The sequence below is a fragment of the Engystomops pustulosus genome, chromosome 4 (assembly GCF_040894005.1).
Source record: "Engystomops pustulosus chromosome 4, aEngPut4.maternal, whole genome shotgun sequence".
Lineage (NCBI taxonomy): Eukaryota > Metazoa > Chordata > Amphibia > Anura > Leptodactylidae > Engystomops > Engystomops pustulosus.
This window is the reverse complement of record NC_092414.1, coordinates 99,813,573-99,829,147: the sequence shown is the minus strand read 5'-3', so window position 1 is coordinate 99,829,147 and position 15,575 is coordinate 99,813,573. Positions and strand designations below refer to the sequence as shown.

The 15,575-nt window shown below is 38.4% G+C and overlaps 1 protein-coding gene across 2 annotated transcripts in view; it reads left to right on the top strand.

Annotated features, from left to right (window-relative positions):
* PNPLA8 (patatin like domain 8, phospholipase A2) overlaps positions 1-8,624 on the top strand; it is a 43,941-nt gene extending 35,317 nt beyond the window's left edge. For both annotated transcript variants that reach the window (XM_072146873.1, XM_072146874.1), the window contains exons 9-10: positions 1,492-1,687; positions 4,980-8,624. In XM_072146873.1, coding sequence (XP_072002974.1) covers positions 1,492-1,687; positions 4,980-5,251 — 468 coding nt within the window. In that variant the 3' untranslated portion in view covers positions 5,252-8,624. The remainder of the gene's footprint in view (positions 1-1,491; positions 1,688-4,979) is intronic.
* The last annotated feature ends 6,951 nt before the right edge of the window (positions 8,625-15,575 follow it).

Here is a 15,575-nt window from a genome sequence, read left to right as displayed (position 1 = left end):
CTTTTCCTCCCAAAACAATATATAAATCTGTTCCACCTGCTGCCTGAACATTTACACTGCATTTTCATGAACATTGACAGAAAATGTGATGTGAGAAGTCTTCTGCCTTATACTTATATACATGTATAACTTCATGTTGGATAACATGGAAAAAGAAGCCGCCATGTTTTATGTAATTGGGGCTGCATTAGTAATAAGCTCATTTTTTTATTCTGTTTTTTATACAAATTAGCTGATTCTTCCTTAGAACTTGTATCTTTAACCAATTTAGCACCTTATTTGTCTGCAATATCACAGCTGTAGTAAAATGAGATCCTGCTCAGCGTGAGTCTCTGCTAAATAATGTATTAAGCTTCTCTTCAAAAGAAATCCAAATAAGAGACCGGCTTTAAATATGTGAGGACATTTTCTAAACATGGAGAAGGACCAGGCTTCTACTTTGAAAATTTTGCAAGTCGAAACCAGCAAGTTACTCTTTTCAATATTTACAACCAACCACGGGCTGTTTTTAGCCCTTAGAAGAATTTTGCTTTGTCTTTAGGTATACAGGGTTTACCCAGGGAATATAAAAAATCAATAAAGTGTTCCTGCTGATTGATGCACTAACATTTTTGTGGTTTAAAACCAGGTGACAGGTTCTCTTTAAAGGACACAAACCACCTAAAAAACATTAAAAAACCTATTAATGCTCACCCTGTTCCTCTTCACCTCGATCCCGGCGATATCCGTCTCTAATCTTGACACACCGGGATCTAAAAAACAAAGTTATAATTAGCAGCATAGAGTGTGGGGACAAGATGTCTGATGCTCTGGGCTGCTAATTATGCACGCCTACGTGAATCAGCTTAATTAGCAGCCCGGAGTGCTGGACATCTTATCCCTGTGCTCTATGCTGCTAATTATGACTTTCTTTCTAGGTCAGGGGGTCAATAGGGTTTTTTTTTAAGGTTTTTTTAGGTGGTTGGTTTCCTTCAACATATAGGTCTACTATATGTGGAGGAAAAGGGTTTTCTGCATTACCATAGATGGTGCTTCTTCAATTGGAGAAGTGAGACTATGCTATTCTTTACTACAAATAATTGTGATAGCTGAGTTATTGAACATGTTTGAGATGAGCCCAGATGTCTTCTGGAAAGTAATAATCTTTGTGTTTTGGGTATTAGATTTCTAAAGATGAGAATGTTTGAATCTGTATTAACTATGTTTAATACCCAATTTCCCTGAAAATAAGACACCCCCCCCCCCAAATAAAAAAATAAAAAACCTAGAGCATTTTTAAGCTTATTTTCAGGTCCCCCTAGTTATTATATAGTTATAGGATGATGTACTGTAGAAATATAGGGTAATAGAGATTGAGATTTTATGGAAACCTTTTTCAGAATTATTAGTTTACCCGTTTTTAATATTTGAACCCCTTGTTGTTCATTATTAACTTTATCTCTTGATTTATGCGGCGTTGGTCAGTTCTAACCTGATTGATTTACTTTACAGGATGGCGGTCTTCTTATAAATAACCCTTGCGCACTGGCTATTCATGAATGTAAGTGCCTATGGCCAGACGCACCTTTGCAGTGCATAGTATCACTTGGCACAGGGCGCTATGAGGGTGCAATGAAGGCCACAGCTACAAGTACAAGTCTGAAAGCCAAATTGAACAATGTTATTAGCAGCGCAACGGACACAGAAGGTGGGTGTGACCTCTATGTAGACATTTATTATCTCTTACTGTAGGAAAATAAAAACTTATTGTGAAAAATACAGTTATGTTTACACAGAATATGTTATGGGGCTTCTACCGACCACTAATCATTCTGTTAGCCTGCTACACATGGTATTTCCATAGAAATGAAAACTGCAATTAAGACTACTGCCAAAATAAAGGTCAAAGCAAGTTATGTTTGTCCTTTAAATCCATGTGCAAACCTCTGATGCCAGCTTACCACCTAACTACCCCCAAGTGGGTCACAACCCTTATTTTGGGAACCACTGATCCAAAGAATTATGTTCTGTTGTATATAGTGTGTAGAGTATATAGAAGACAAGACATTTGGACGGCTCACATATAGGGGCAGATTTATCAAGTGTCTGAAAGTCGGAATATTTCCAGTTGCCAATGGCAACCAATCACAGATCAGCTTTCATTCTACCAGTGCTCATGAATATTTTAAAGGGGAGCTGTGATTGGTTGCCATGGGCAAATAGAAATATTCTGACTTTCAGACACTTGATAAATCTGCCCCAGTGTATCTGAGAAGGCTACAGGCATTTTCCTTTAGGGTGTGTGTACAGATTTCTCCAGGGGCCCCATTATAGGCCAGTTATGCCCAGGCGCATGTAACAAACTCTACATCCTTAGTCTGTGAATGTACATCCTTTGCTAAACATATCAGCTGTACCTTGGGTTTCCAACACTTCTACCTTCCCAAAGGAACAAGGAAGTCCTCTAGATGTCACTCAAATTACAAGGGGCCTGTTGGTGATGCATAAAGGACAAACACAATGCAAAATTCCAAAAAAAGGTGTGACATAATTTTCATTTTTTTGGGTGTACATTAAAAATAACCCCATAAATGACAGATCCCTCTGTATTCAATGATGCGATGGTGAAAATCATAGCGTTCTTATCTGCAACCACAGTGTTTTTTATTATAGAGGAAGCTTTGGTTATATTTAATGATATTGGTATTCCTGTTATTGTCACTTGGCTTCCTGTCACCTTTGGACACTATGTTGGATGGTGGTTATCCAACATTATACAGAGAAATGTTGCTCTGGAGCTCTATCCTTTAGGTCACCAGTTGTAAACAGATCCGCTACTCTCAGTAAGGGTGGCCACAAATATGTCTGACAAATATCCTATCCTTATTGTACATATGTGAGATATCATTTAACTGGAAACAGTCGAATGATGAAAAGTTCCTAGGACCCTTCAAATTCTTCACACTGCACTTATTAAAATGAAATTCAATATGAGACATATTGAAAGATCTTTTATGTAGAAGTAATTTGGATTCTTAATGGGGGGTAGTGGATTTTATCACTAACAAATAAGAGAGTTAATACCAGCATTACTGCCACATAGCAATCATATGAAAACTGGTCTGTTCCTTACAAAACAAGTGACATTTACGCATTGTAGAGAATAAGCTCTTCAATAGGCCTGGATGGTTTTTCTTTGAATTGATCCCTCAGTCACTGTGACAATCTTTCTAGCAAACAAAGAGAGTGATGTTGAAGCTATTTTTAATCTGCTGATGTGCTCCCTCTCCGCCAGCTCAGCAGATTCACCGGTGGAGCAGATTGCAGTTGTGAGCATGGCCGATATTTCATTTGACTGAAACCTTTCTGATACGCATTGCAGGGCTGACCCAGGACACACTAAAATATGTGGCTACACCCTTTCAGGAAGATACTATGGAAAGAGTCATATCTTATGTCATTAATACATACATGGCATACATTGATTAATAGAAATATATGTGTTTAGAAATTATTCAAAGAATTAAAAAAATTCAAATCCATTTTTATGTGAAATATTTCTCAGCATCATCATAGGCAGAATTACAATGAGAAGTAACAAGAGTTACCCATGAGCAAGTTTGTTCCAAGTCTACAGAATTTACTGGACTTTTCCTCAAACTGCTCTCCGCATATAAGTTTACTTTAAGATTCTGGGCTTGGACACACTAAATTGCAAGCACACACAGAGCGAGTTTGTTGGAAGTAAGGTTCTCACCACAAATAGTAGATTTTTAGAGCTCATTTTCACATTTGGCCGTTCAGTATAATATATCAAAGTATAAGAGTCAACTTTAATAATTATACAAAAGTTCCAAATTCAGCAAAAACGAAGCCTGAAACAGCACAGTAACCCTGTACAATGGAAACCACCAACAATGATCCGGGGTGATCATCCCTGGCCAATTCCAGTGATTACATAACATACACCAATATATGCCATATATACAAAAATAGAATATGCCATAAGTACACAAAATTGGAGGTCTAGCCCCTATTCCATTCTACCATTTCCCTTTTCATGGTAAAGCCTTAAGTTTATTTTTTCATTTACTGACCCATTGGAGGACTTACTGACCCATTGGAGGACTTACTGACCCATTGGAGGACTTGGAAATAAAGCAGATATCAGTGGATAAAAGGAGCCTGGGTACTATTTAAGGTCAATAAGAGGAAGTTCAAATGAAAAGGGACCATGATGATTGGGAGGTATCATTTAGAGGTAATGGAATTGGAAGCAGACACAATTAATGGAATTTGAAAGGAATGCCCATCACAAATCATCAAAACTTTGTTTTACACTATATGTGGCCTATTTTTGCAGCTAAGACTGAGTTCCCTTCTTTATGGATGAGATTTGTCATAACAGTAAAGGAGTACTCCAGTCAAATCTAATTCATTGAATAATGCTCCTCCCTTCAGGCCCTGCACCATGCATGACTCATTTTCATTGTACAGGCAGTCCTTGGGTTACATGCAATGTAATTGACAAGGGAACAAGGATTAACAATAAAGCTTCATTACAGACACCTTACAGCTGATCATTGCAGTCTGGGTCCAAAGTAAAGCATCCAGAGAGCTTCACCAGTGGTTACAGTAGGCAGAGAGGTCAGTTTGTAACTAGGGTTCATTTGTAAGTCGGGTTTTCTTTAGTCTGGACTTAAATCGGGACTGCCAGTGTTCCTTTGAGTCATGCTTTTTCACCCCGGCACCATACATTATTCAATGAATTAGCTTTGACTGGAGTGTTCTTTTAAATGTTTATTATAGTAAATGATGGCTTTCACCCTGATTGTATGAGAAGTCTAAAGGCAGAAGTATCGCTGTGTTTCATTGGTTCACAAGAGGTGGATTAAAGTATTCTTTCATATGAGTGTGATAGGTGAAGCTCTGAAATGATGTAGGTGTAACTACTTCTTTAGAGTGATACAATGTTTGTTTGTTTTGTACAATCCCTGCAGAGGTTCACAAGACGCTGGATGCCCTGCTACCACCAGATACCTATTTCCGCTTCAACCCAATCATGAATGAAGACGTACCCCTAGATGAAAACCGCAAGGAAAAACTCAGTCAACTACTCTCAGATGGCCAGAACTATCTAGAACGCAATGAAGAGAAGCTCAAGAAAGCTGCCAAGGTCTTGAAACAAGAGAGAACAACATTCCAACGGATTTGTGACTGGACTAAATTAAAAGTAGACATGTATGATGGCTTCCCACTCTCCAAACTCTAGAGCTACTACCATGTTAACACCTAGGTGCATATGTCCATGAAGCCCATCATCTTCTCATGGGTAAAGGGATCCTCGTAAAGAGCCTACTGTAAGAACTTTATGGTGGATCCAGAGGGCTAGAAATACTTTATTTTAGGCAGATTTTTACACTGCTGGACATTGCGTTTGAGAAAAGGAATGTACATATTATAAATATTTCCTCACTTTTACTGGGTTTTAATAACTTGTTGGATATGTTTGAAAACGTGATTATTTATTTAAAAACAAAATACTGATGTCCGTCCTTGCCTCCATTCTGCCAGAGCACCATCTTCGAGGGGTTGTCTGAGACCAACACAAAGCTGTGTTAATGTATCATTGGTTAGAATATCGGGGTATCTCAGGATGAGTTTGTTCTGAAGAATAGGTTATCAGTATGAGAGTGACATGGGTCTCACACCGGGCACTCGCAGCTGTTTGAAGCAGTCACAGGCATCACTTCCGTGACTTGGACTTGGACTCTTATTAAATCACCTGTTAGAAATCCTCTATTCTAAGGATAGGTCATCAATAATAAGTGAAATAAACTTTCAGGCAGCCCAGTAGCTCCTGTAGCCCCCGCTGTGATAAAGTGCTATTCAAAGTCAGGTCACATCTTCATCCAATTAAAGGCCTCTCAGCAGGGGCCTCTACGTACATGTTACATCACTGACTGATCTCAGCAGTCATGTACCATGCGTATAAAGGTCATTGCTGAGACCTGTGACTAGTGACCGTCCTTGTACAACCGCGGTGTGGGAGCCAGCATTGGGCTATGGACACAAGAACAAAGGTCAGGTATATGTTTATTTTACTTCTTCTTGCATTAACTTTGACATTAAAACATCTTTGTGCTTGAATCACACAACCCCTTTACCCTTCTACATAAGGTTACAGTATAATCCACACAAGTTGTTTAGTTATTGAATTGGTTACATGTGCTCAATGAATTTCTGAATTAAATTGATATTTAATTGAACATAATTTTCCAGTTCAATATATGGAATTAATCTGCAAAAAAAGTAAATTTTTGTCTTGTGTTGACCCTGAGTAAATGTATGTCTTGTACTTCTGTTTGAGATTCTGCTGGATCCATCAAGTAAAAGTGTAGCGTCATTTCTTTCCAACTTTTGACCGGGAGTGGGTTTTTTGCGGCTTACTTCTGAAGAGGAAGAAGTGATGGCCTAGATCATACCCTACTTTCTGTATCCCTGAGAGCTGATTAGACCTGCTAAGCATATACGGTATGCCTTTTTATTTTGGTGATCATTAGGGGTCTGGGCACTGGGACCCCATTAATTCAACAGAAGTAAAACTCATTGTGTGATGACTTTGGTCTCCATATGTGCCAGAATGGAGACCAGAGGTTGTAGCAAAGAGAGCTAAGAACTCACATGCTTGAATTCAGGACAAGTAGAAGATGATATAAGTAATGGGGGAGGTTCATCAGATGTGTCTGAGAGCAACCAATCAGAGCTCAGCTTTAGTTTTTCTCAGAGATGTTTACAAAATGAAAGCTGAACTCTGCTTGGTTCCCTGAGCAGCTAGAACAGTTTTGCTTTTTAACACATCTGATAAATCTCCCCAAATATACTGAATTTGGCATATACACATTCTGTTAGGTAGCTTACATCTGTATGTAAATAGTATTAAAAAGTGGTCAAGCAATGTAACATTTATTTTTATGATTTACTGTCCAAAGAGAAAAAAAATATTGTATTAAACTGTAGATAAGTAGATTTTTAATGAACTACACACATTTTACCCTGTAAATACAATCCAAACTAAAGACAACCTGTGGATGAATAACTTGTATTCTACTTATTTAAATGCCTGTGGTCTCTAAATTTAGGAGTCCAATGGGTGGACTAACTGGCCACCATGACCATGCTTACAGAGGTAACTGACTTGTGGACAACTAAGCCTAATATGAGTAAAAAACTACTACTTTCTGGGGTTCTTGTGCTCTTCCTGTCAGAATCCATGCTTCATGTTACATGTTTAATTTACAGGGGTTGTCCTAAACCTCTAAAATTAAGAGAACACGATGCACACGAGGGTGAATCTCTACACTGCCTTACATAATACACATTGGGGGTCATTTACTAAGGGCCCGATTCGCGTTTTTCCCGACGTGTTACCCGAATATTTTCGATTTGCACCGATTGTACCTGAATTGCCCTTCACCAGGAATAAGCCGGTGAATTTCAGGGCATTCCAGCGCGCCTCTGGGGAACTTCAACGCAGCAGCGCCACCTGGTGGACGGTGGAGGAACTACCTTAGTGAATCCCGGCCAGACCCGAATCCACCGCAGAGAACGCGCCGCTGGATCGCGAATGGATGGGGTAAGTAAATCTGCCCCAATGAGTAAGAGTGTCTTTGCTGGCCTGCAATGCTAAAAACGGGCATAGGGCAGGAGATCAGTAGGGTATAGAGTGACATCCGACCTTCTCAAAAGAGGATTGGTGGATCAGTTTCTAAAAATTGGAAACCTCAATTAATGTTTTGTTGGTTGGGAGTGTTTAGTCTATAGACTTAACTGTTACACTGCAGATATTGTAATCTTCTTATGTTATATTCCATAGGGTAATCCTGGTAGATATGTTTTTAACATTTCATTAGTGCATAGAAATATATTTTTCCTTAAGGATAATTATATGTTTGTGTGGATTCTTGAAGCGTCCGAATATAAGAAAATTCTACAGTTGATTTATTAAGATATAGAATTGAGAAATTGATTGGAATACTAAATATTTTGCATATTTTTTTGTTAAAGGGGTCGTTCAATTGATATTGAAAAATGTAATACAATTTTCAATATATTGTCTGTATCAACTCATCACAGTTTTCCTAGATCACTGCTTGCTGTCATTCAGCTCCATGGTCATGTGATGTCACACAGGTGCATGGAGCATAAGTCCTGCACCTGTATGACATCACACGACCATGGAAAGATTTATATCCACAGGAACGTAAATGCATCCTGTTGAAAAACTGCACGCAGAGATCTAGAAAACCATGAAGAATATATACAAATATTAAAATGACATAAACAATGTTTATTATTTGCTAAAAGCGGAACAACTTTAACATATACCTACTCACTACCCCCAGCCTCAGGTAAGGTATAAAATTTCCTCATATGGTAAAACTTGCACCTTTACCTATAGAAAAATAGCCTTTTCAGAGTGGAACTCATTTTATGAGCAAAGGGAGGAGCCAAGTAATAGGAGAAAGAAGCTCTTTTCTCTGAAAAGATATATTATACATTTTCATGTATTCACTTGTACGATTTATTTATGCAAAGCTTGTTTAAATAAAGAGAAAACAAGGTTAGTGACCTTTTGATTTGAATGGCCATTCTTTTTTATACTAAAATTCTGTTGAACATTTTGCAGCATGTGAATAGCACTGATGTAAACCTAAGATTTAACGGAATATGTGAAAGATTTTCACAGTGCTGACATATGCTAAAACCTATGTGACCATATTTATGTCTTTAACAGTTTATTTTTGGTAAGTGTTATACATAAGACATGTTCTCAAGTTCTCCAATGCTGGTGCAATCTGTTTCCTCTTCAATAGAACCTTAATTGCTGCATAAATTACATACAATTATAATTCACTCAGAGTATTCAAGCATATATGTTATGAATTGCCAATTTTTCTGTGATTATTTAAAATCTAAATAGTATAAATTTATTAATTGAAATATAGAATTATTCACTATGTATACCACTTGTTGTTATGGCCCTTGAGAAATCCAGTCAAAGGGTCTTCCTACATTATAGTTTGAGATTTCACCAACTCTTCCATCCTTTAACGTACATTGTGGCACATATATCAAACTTTTGTCCTTTTTCTTTAATTTTTGAGACTTTTCATGGAGCAAGAGTAAGTAAGCGTTCTTCTTACGGAAACTGCCAATTAAGGAAACCGTGTAGGCGTGTGGTCTTATAGCCATGGATGCTCCACTAGGGGGATTCTGGGAAAATATACAAAGTTTTCCAGGATGGGATAAGGAAAACCTGCCTTTTTAGCTACCTTTTGGAGTGTGTGCTAATTTATGTGCTTTTTTTCATCATAAAAAGTCTCCCTTCAAAGTTCTCCAATATCTAGGTTTCTGCAGTGTTCCCTGAATTATCACCTGAATCTACATGTGAAAGTTGCGACTTTTTAAAAAAAAATCACAAACTTTGGCACAAATCTAAGGCTGCCCCTGACCAGGTGAAAAATTAGCCCTCTGTCACTATAAATGGTTATAACTTTGAAACGCTTTAACATATCCAAGTGATTTTAAAATTGTTTTCTCGTGACACATTGTACTTAATGTTAGTTGAAAAATTTTGGTGGTATGTTTTGCATTTATTTATGAGAAAATCAGATATTTGGTGAAAATTCGGAAAATTCTCGATTTTCGAACTTCAAAATGTTCTACTTTTTCCACACATAGTCATAACAGCAAAAAAACTTAATAACTAACATTAACCGAATGTCTTCTTTATGTGGACATGGTTTTTATGCATACTCTTGTGGTGCATCCACTGATCGCTTGTTCAAGCTATTCTTCACCTTACACAGTGTAATACAGAACCTTACACAGTTCTGTAAGGACCCGGCTCACCGAAGAGGATCGCGCAGCCCTGGGCACTGGCAGTCCCGGGGCTGCAATCGGAACCACGGGCATTCTTGTGAAATGCCCCTAACACGCCGCGGTCGCGGGTGTTAGAGGCAGGTGTCAGCTATAATATACAGTATAGCCGACACCCGCAGCTTCTGGCCCTGGCTCCTGAACGGCCAGAAGCTTGACGTAGTACTACTGCATCTTGTGGGAACGCACCTCCTGCCATGCAGTACTATTACGTCAAATGTCGGGAAGGGGTTAAGTACAGACTGTGCTAACTAGGCTCTCTATTGTAAGATGGTTTGTGCAGAAGCAGGAAGGACAACCTGGCCCCACTCTTCTGATGGTAGATATCCAAAATTAATAACATTTATTGCCACAAAGTTAGTGGGGCAGCACGTACAGCACCAACAGGGGGCGCACGGTGAATGTCTATATGGTCTAAATTGTGTCATCTAGAAACAGTTTTGGTGTCATTTTAAAAGGCAACGTATTATACAATGAATGTGTTTTTAGGTGCCAAAGAACCAGAGATATAACTTTAAATATTGTCACAATCCGTGTGTGGGGAGATTCTTGTATTTAAAATTACACCAGAGCTGAGTTTTTAGATCTCAGTAAAGAAGTTTACAGCTGCTTCAAATGTGAACCCCTCTAACCTTTCAGCTGAAGGTAGCATAGGAAAGGTACAGGAGGTCGGAGCTGCATGTAAGAGAGAGTTGACAGATACAATACCTTAAAATTGGGTATATGGACAAGAGGCGTTCATTTAAGGAAAGCACCATTGCAAGGCATGAGAAATTGGAGCCAATGGGTCGTGCTGTGCACTTTAGTCGGCCTTTGTCAGGGCTAAAACGGCTTGGAAAGGTATTTAAATTGTGTCGCACACTTTCCTTTTGTGGTGCAGCTGCACTGGCCTCCTGGTGACACAAATTCGCTGGTGTGCCTTCGGGTGATCCGACTGATTCGGACAAAGCACAGTATTTAACTTTTAAATTGTGTTGCACGTCCTATGTTAAAGATGCACCAAAAAACACCTGGTGAACTCTGTCAGACCTGAGCGGGGAAGCAACAGATTCTATAGATCCGCACGCATTAAAGACGGAGCCCAAATGTGCCCCAATGAGTCTAAAGCCAATAAAATCATAAGGCATACGCTGTGGAATTCATGGTTTTCAGGGATAACATGATGTTCCTTGAAAATGATGACATAATTATATTTCAGACTGTCAATTTTTTTGTGGATGGATTTTTCTCTATGGGAAAACATAAGACATCCTCTGAAAATAAGCCCTAAACCATTATTAAAGGTTGGCCACTTTACCTCATGTGTTTTGTAATGTGTGTGGGGTCAGGATAGGCAATTTACAAATATACATCTATTATAAGTTCTGTTCTTCTTTCTTCATATGTAAAGTGAAACCTTCTGTCTTTTTACCTCATCAGCCAGATGAACAATCTAACTGTCCATGAACAATCGCCATTAGAGATCACATCTCTATCTGCGGCCATTTTATGGACAAGAATGTCTGGCTGACGAGGTAAAAGACAGGAGGCTTCACTTTACATATGAAGAAATCAGAACAAAACTATTAATAGATGTTTATTGGTAAATTACCTTATATCCTGCCCCCCACACTTACACACACATTACAAAACACATGAGACAAAGTGGCCAACCCCATTAAAGTATGCAAGCAGGTGGTAAAATGTTCTTTTTAATATTTACGTAATGTGTCAGTAGTGGTTTTATATTATGCATTAGTTTCATACTGTAAAAAGGAAATTAATGTATTACAGTGATTATGGAAAGTATTCAGACCCCTTTACATTTTTCATTCCTTAAATTGCTACCAGTCATCCTGTCCCTCCAGCTCCAGTATGATGCTGCCACCACCATGTATCACTGCTGGGATTGTATGTGGTAGGTGATGAGCAGTGCCTAGTTTTCTCACACATACCATTTAGAATTTAAACCAAAAAGTTCAATCTTTGCCTCATCAGACCAGAGATTCTTATTTCTCATAGTCTAGGAGTCCATCATGTGCTTATTCACAAACTGTTTGCAGGTTTGCACTGAGGAGAGACTTATAATGCAATAAAGCCCTGACTGATGGAGGGCTGCAGTAATAGTTGTCTTGTGGAAATCTCATCCATCTCCCTACTACATCTCTGGAGCTCTTTTTTTTTCCAAAATTCTCCCATTTAAGGATTATGGAGGCCACTTTGCACTTAGGAACCTTGATTGATGCAGAAATTTAGTTGGAACCTTGGCCAGATCTGTGCCTTTTCACAATTCTGTTTCCTTGGACAGTTCCTTAGACCTCATGATTCTCATGTGCTCAGGCATGCACTGTGAGCTATGAGGCGTTAAATAGACAGGTATGTGCCTTTCCTAATCAAGTCCAATCAGCTTAATAAAACACAGCTGTAGTCCAATAAAGAAGTGTAGAACCATCTTAAGGAGGATCAGAAGGAGTTAAATATGAGTGTCACAGCAAAGAGTATAAATATTTATGACCATGTGATATTTCACTTTTTCTTGTTTAATAAAATATCTACATATCTGTCAAGATGTGGTGCAGAGTGAACATTAATTAGCAAAAAAAACATTTTCTTTTATTGTCAACTGATTGCAATGAAACACTGAAAAATGTAAAGGGGTCTGAATACTTTCCATAAGCATTATACAATTCAGGGGCTTTAAGATTTGAAGTGTGAGTGTCCACCCAGTAATTACTGGAATGAATATACATTTGATATTTTGCTGGAAACATTTATGTAATGGCAGTAATTCCTGTTTATAGTCGTAGTTGTACTATTACGGTATAACAATATTAACAGCAGCCCTATGCTCTTGGCCTAGAAGCTATAGCTTTTTTCTTACAAAAGAACAGTTCCCCTCGAGAAGTTATAATTCGTAAATGCTTTAACAAATCAATAGCTGTGATCCACTTAAAGAACATAATTCACTTCACCAGAAGAAGCAGTACCTGGTAAATAAAATGTATAATGTATAAGAGTAGCCAAGAAATTCTCTGCAGTCTACAGGAAACAGAAATAGCCCACTCGTTTTAATGGATTCTTTGAATTTGTAAACATTACTTTCATCAACAGTAATACCGGAGGGAATAGATGTATAAGCAGAGCAAACAACTGCTTACCAAGAGGCAACAGAAAATATGCCATGTTCTGTTTACATGGGAATCCATCCCAACTAGATTGAACTGTGGAAAGTCATTGGGGGACATGTATCTTTATCTTTATTTCTGCTAGTTAAATTGTCTCGTTGCGAATTTTGTAGTTTTTGCCTCTTTTCACTGCAACTTTTGCAGTCGTTTTTCAAGTACGCCTTGGTCTACACCGTGTGCAGTGTGCCTTATCTATCTTTATTTCCCAGATGTTCTGTGCAACTTTTCACTTCTGTATCACTTTTTCTCCTTTTTTTGCAACTTTTCGGGTGCAAATTTGCACCTGGTCCAGGACAGGTGAAAAGGAAGGATTTTTTTTAAAGTCCCATGTTTTAACATGTAAATTGGAATTATTTCACAGGCTTTAAATGTTTAACATTTTGCACAGTAACCTGTTGTTAAAAATTCTTAAATATTTTCATTAACATTTGTTTTTTCATTTATTGGTTACTTCTAATGGTGCGGTCACACATGGCATTTTGGTTGCGTTTTGAAATGCAGTACAACAGCTGAAGAGAAGTGATTTGCCTAAGTAATAGTGTACCTCAGGCGCTGCTCCTTTCCTGATGTACCCCTGCTATATTTAATGGTTTTGAATAAAAGTGTTTATTTTGTATCAAACTAGAGGGTTCTGGAATTTCTTACATTTTTAGGATTCAGATACTGAGAGAAGAGGACAAAAAAAGGGGGGGAAGAGAAGGCAGAACGAGAGGACGGCGCCTCGTGTATTATTGTGGGGTTGGAGAGTTATCAAAAGAACGTCAGAAATAGTCGCTGGGGGGAATGGGTGTATGTAGCACCCCCCCCCTAAATTTTGCGCTCACCTTAGTGCGCTTAGATCACGCATAAAATACATCAACAGCTGCCCATCAGCTTGCCGGTATGTGCCCGTCAAGGTAGCTATACCGGTATAGTCATGCACAGAGTAGGGTTTAGGAAAACCGGAAAGAAAGCTGGCACGGCGCTATTGTAGAGAGAGAGAGTCTTCTGTAGGTTTTAGGTTTATTTATTCCAAGTAAATAAATGGAATTGGAATAAATAAACCTAAAACCTACAGAAGACTCTCTCTCTACAATAGCGCCGTGCCAGCTTTCTTTCCGGTTTTCCTAAACCCTACTCTGTGCATGACTATACCGGTATAGCTACCTTGACGGGCACATACCGGCAAGCTGATGGGCAGCTGTTGATGTATTTTATGCGTGATCTAAGCCCTACTCTGTGCATTTTTAGGATTCAGACTTGAATTTGTACATTTTACTGCCTGAAAAGATGTATATGAACACAAGATTATCCAAAAGATGACAAATCAGGTAATTCCAGAGTTGGCAGAATCCTGAATCTAATTCCACATGCACGGACAATTCAATTAAGTCACTAGAAATACCACATATTATTGTTACGTTAGTTCTCTCCTCTGCACCATATACCATATCCAGACTAGGGTGTTGATGTATAGAATTCATAAAGTATATGAAACTTACTATACTAGTGGGTATGATGTGCAGATATTATCAGTAATACCTCTACAAGTTTCAATCTGCAACAAAATCTATCCACTCTGCCTACCAATGGCCTACTATATGATGCTATAAATCACTTGCTTGTGTCTGGGAGAGGGGATAACATTGGTGTGTAATCAATAATACATGTGGTATTGGCCTCAATCTGCTCTTCAGGGTCAGTGGCTGTCTCTGACAGAAAAGAGCCATCCCTAGTGGTGCTAGATTGCAGGGAAGATACTGTAACAATTCAATAAGGCATGTCTGCAGAGTAAGCGGCTCCATCACTCAGCATGAAAACACACGGAGCACTTGCTATGCTGGTAAAGTCCCATGTCTATCTGCAGAATATAATTACCAAGTGTGTAAGTATGTTTTACTACACATATTATTAACAGTGGTTCTTTCTTACCATTTGAGCCATATATACATTTGGAATAAAACTGTACTGGAAAAATTCAAAATAGCTTTGGTGATTATTTTATTGTATTAGTAGACATAGGCTGCTGATGGGAGCTGACAGCTTTAGCCTCCACATCTGCTCCTAGCTTTAGCTTGACTGGACTAGAGATAAATGATAAAAAGTAATAAACAAAAAATGTATAGAATATACAAAAACAGTGAGATGTGAACCACATGTACTATCTTAATAAACTATAAAAAGTTGCTTTGTAGCACCCAGCAATGAATACTAAGTTAGTGTTCTGTATGGTTTTCTGAGGCTTTCCATAGGGCTGTAGAGAAATAGGAGGATCTTGCACAAAAAGGAAAGAGCGAATTAGATTAATAAATCCCCACGCTATATGATGCTTTAACAACAATGAAAATGTCATCCTGCACTTTGATCAGCATAAAGACAGCATAATCCTGCCGGCAAGCTGTTGATCAGTGGTTGTCCAATTAATACTTTAGATAAAACGTAGCAGTGAAACAAGGTCAGCGCCATATAATTAATGCTTTGCATATTTATGTCACCATCATTCAACCGCCA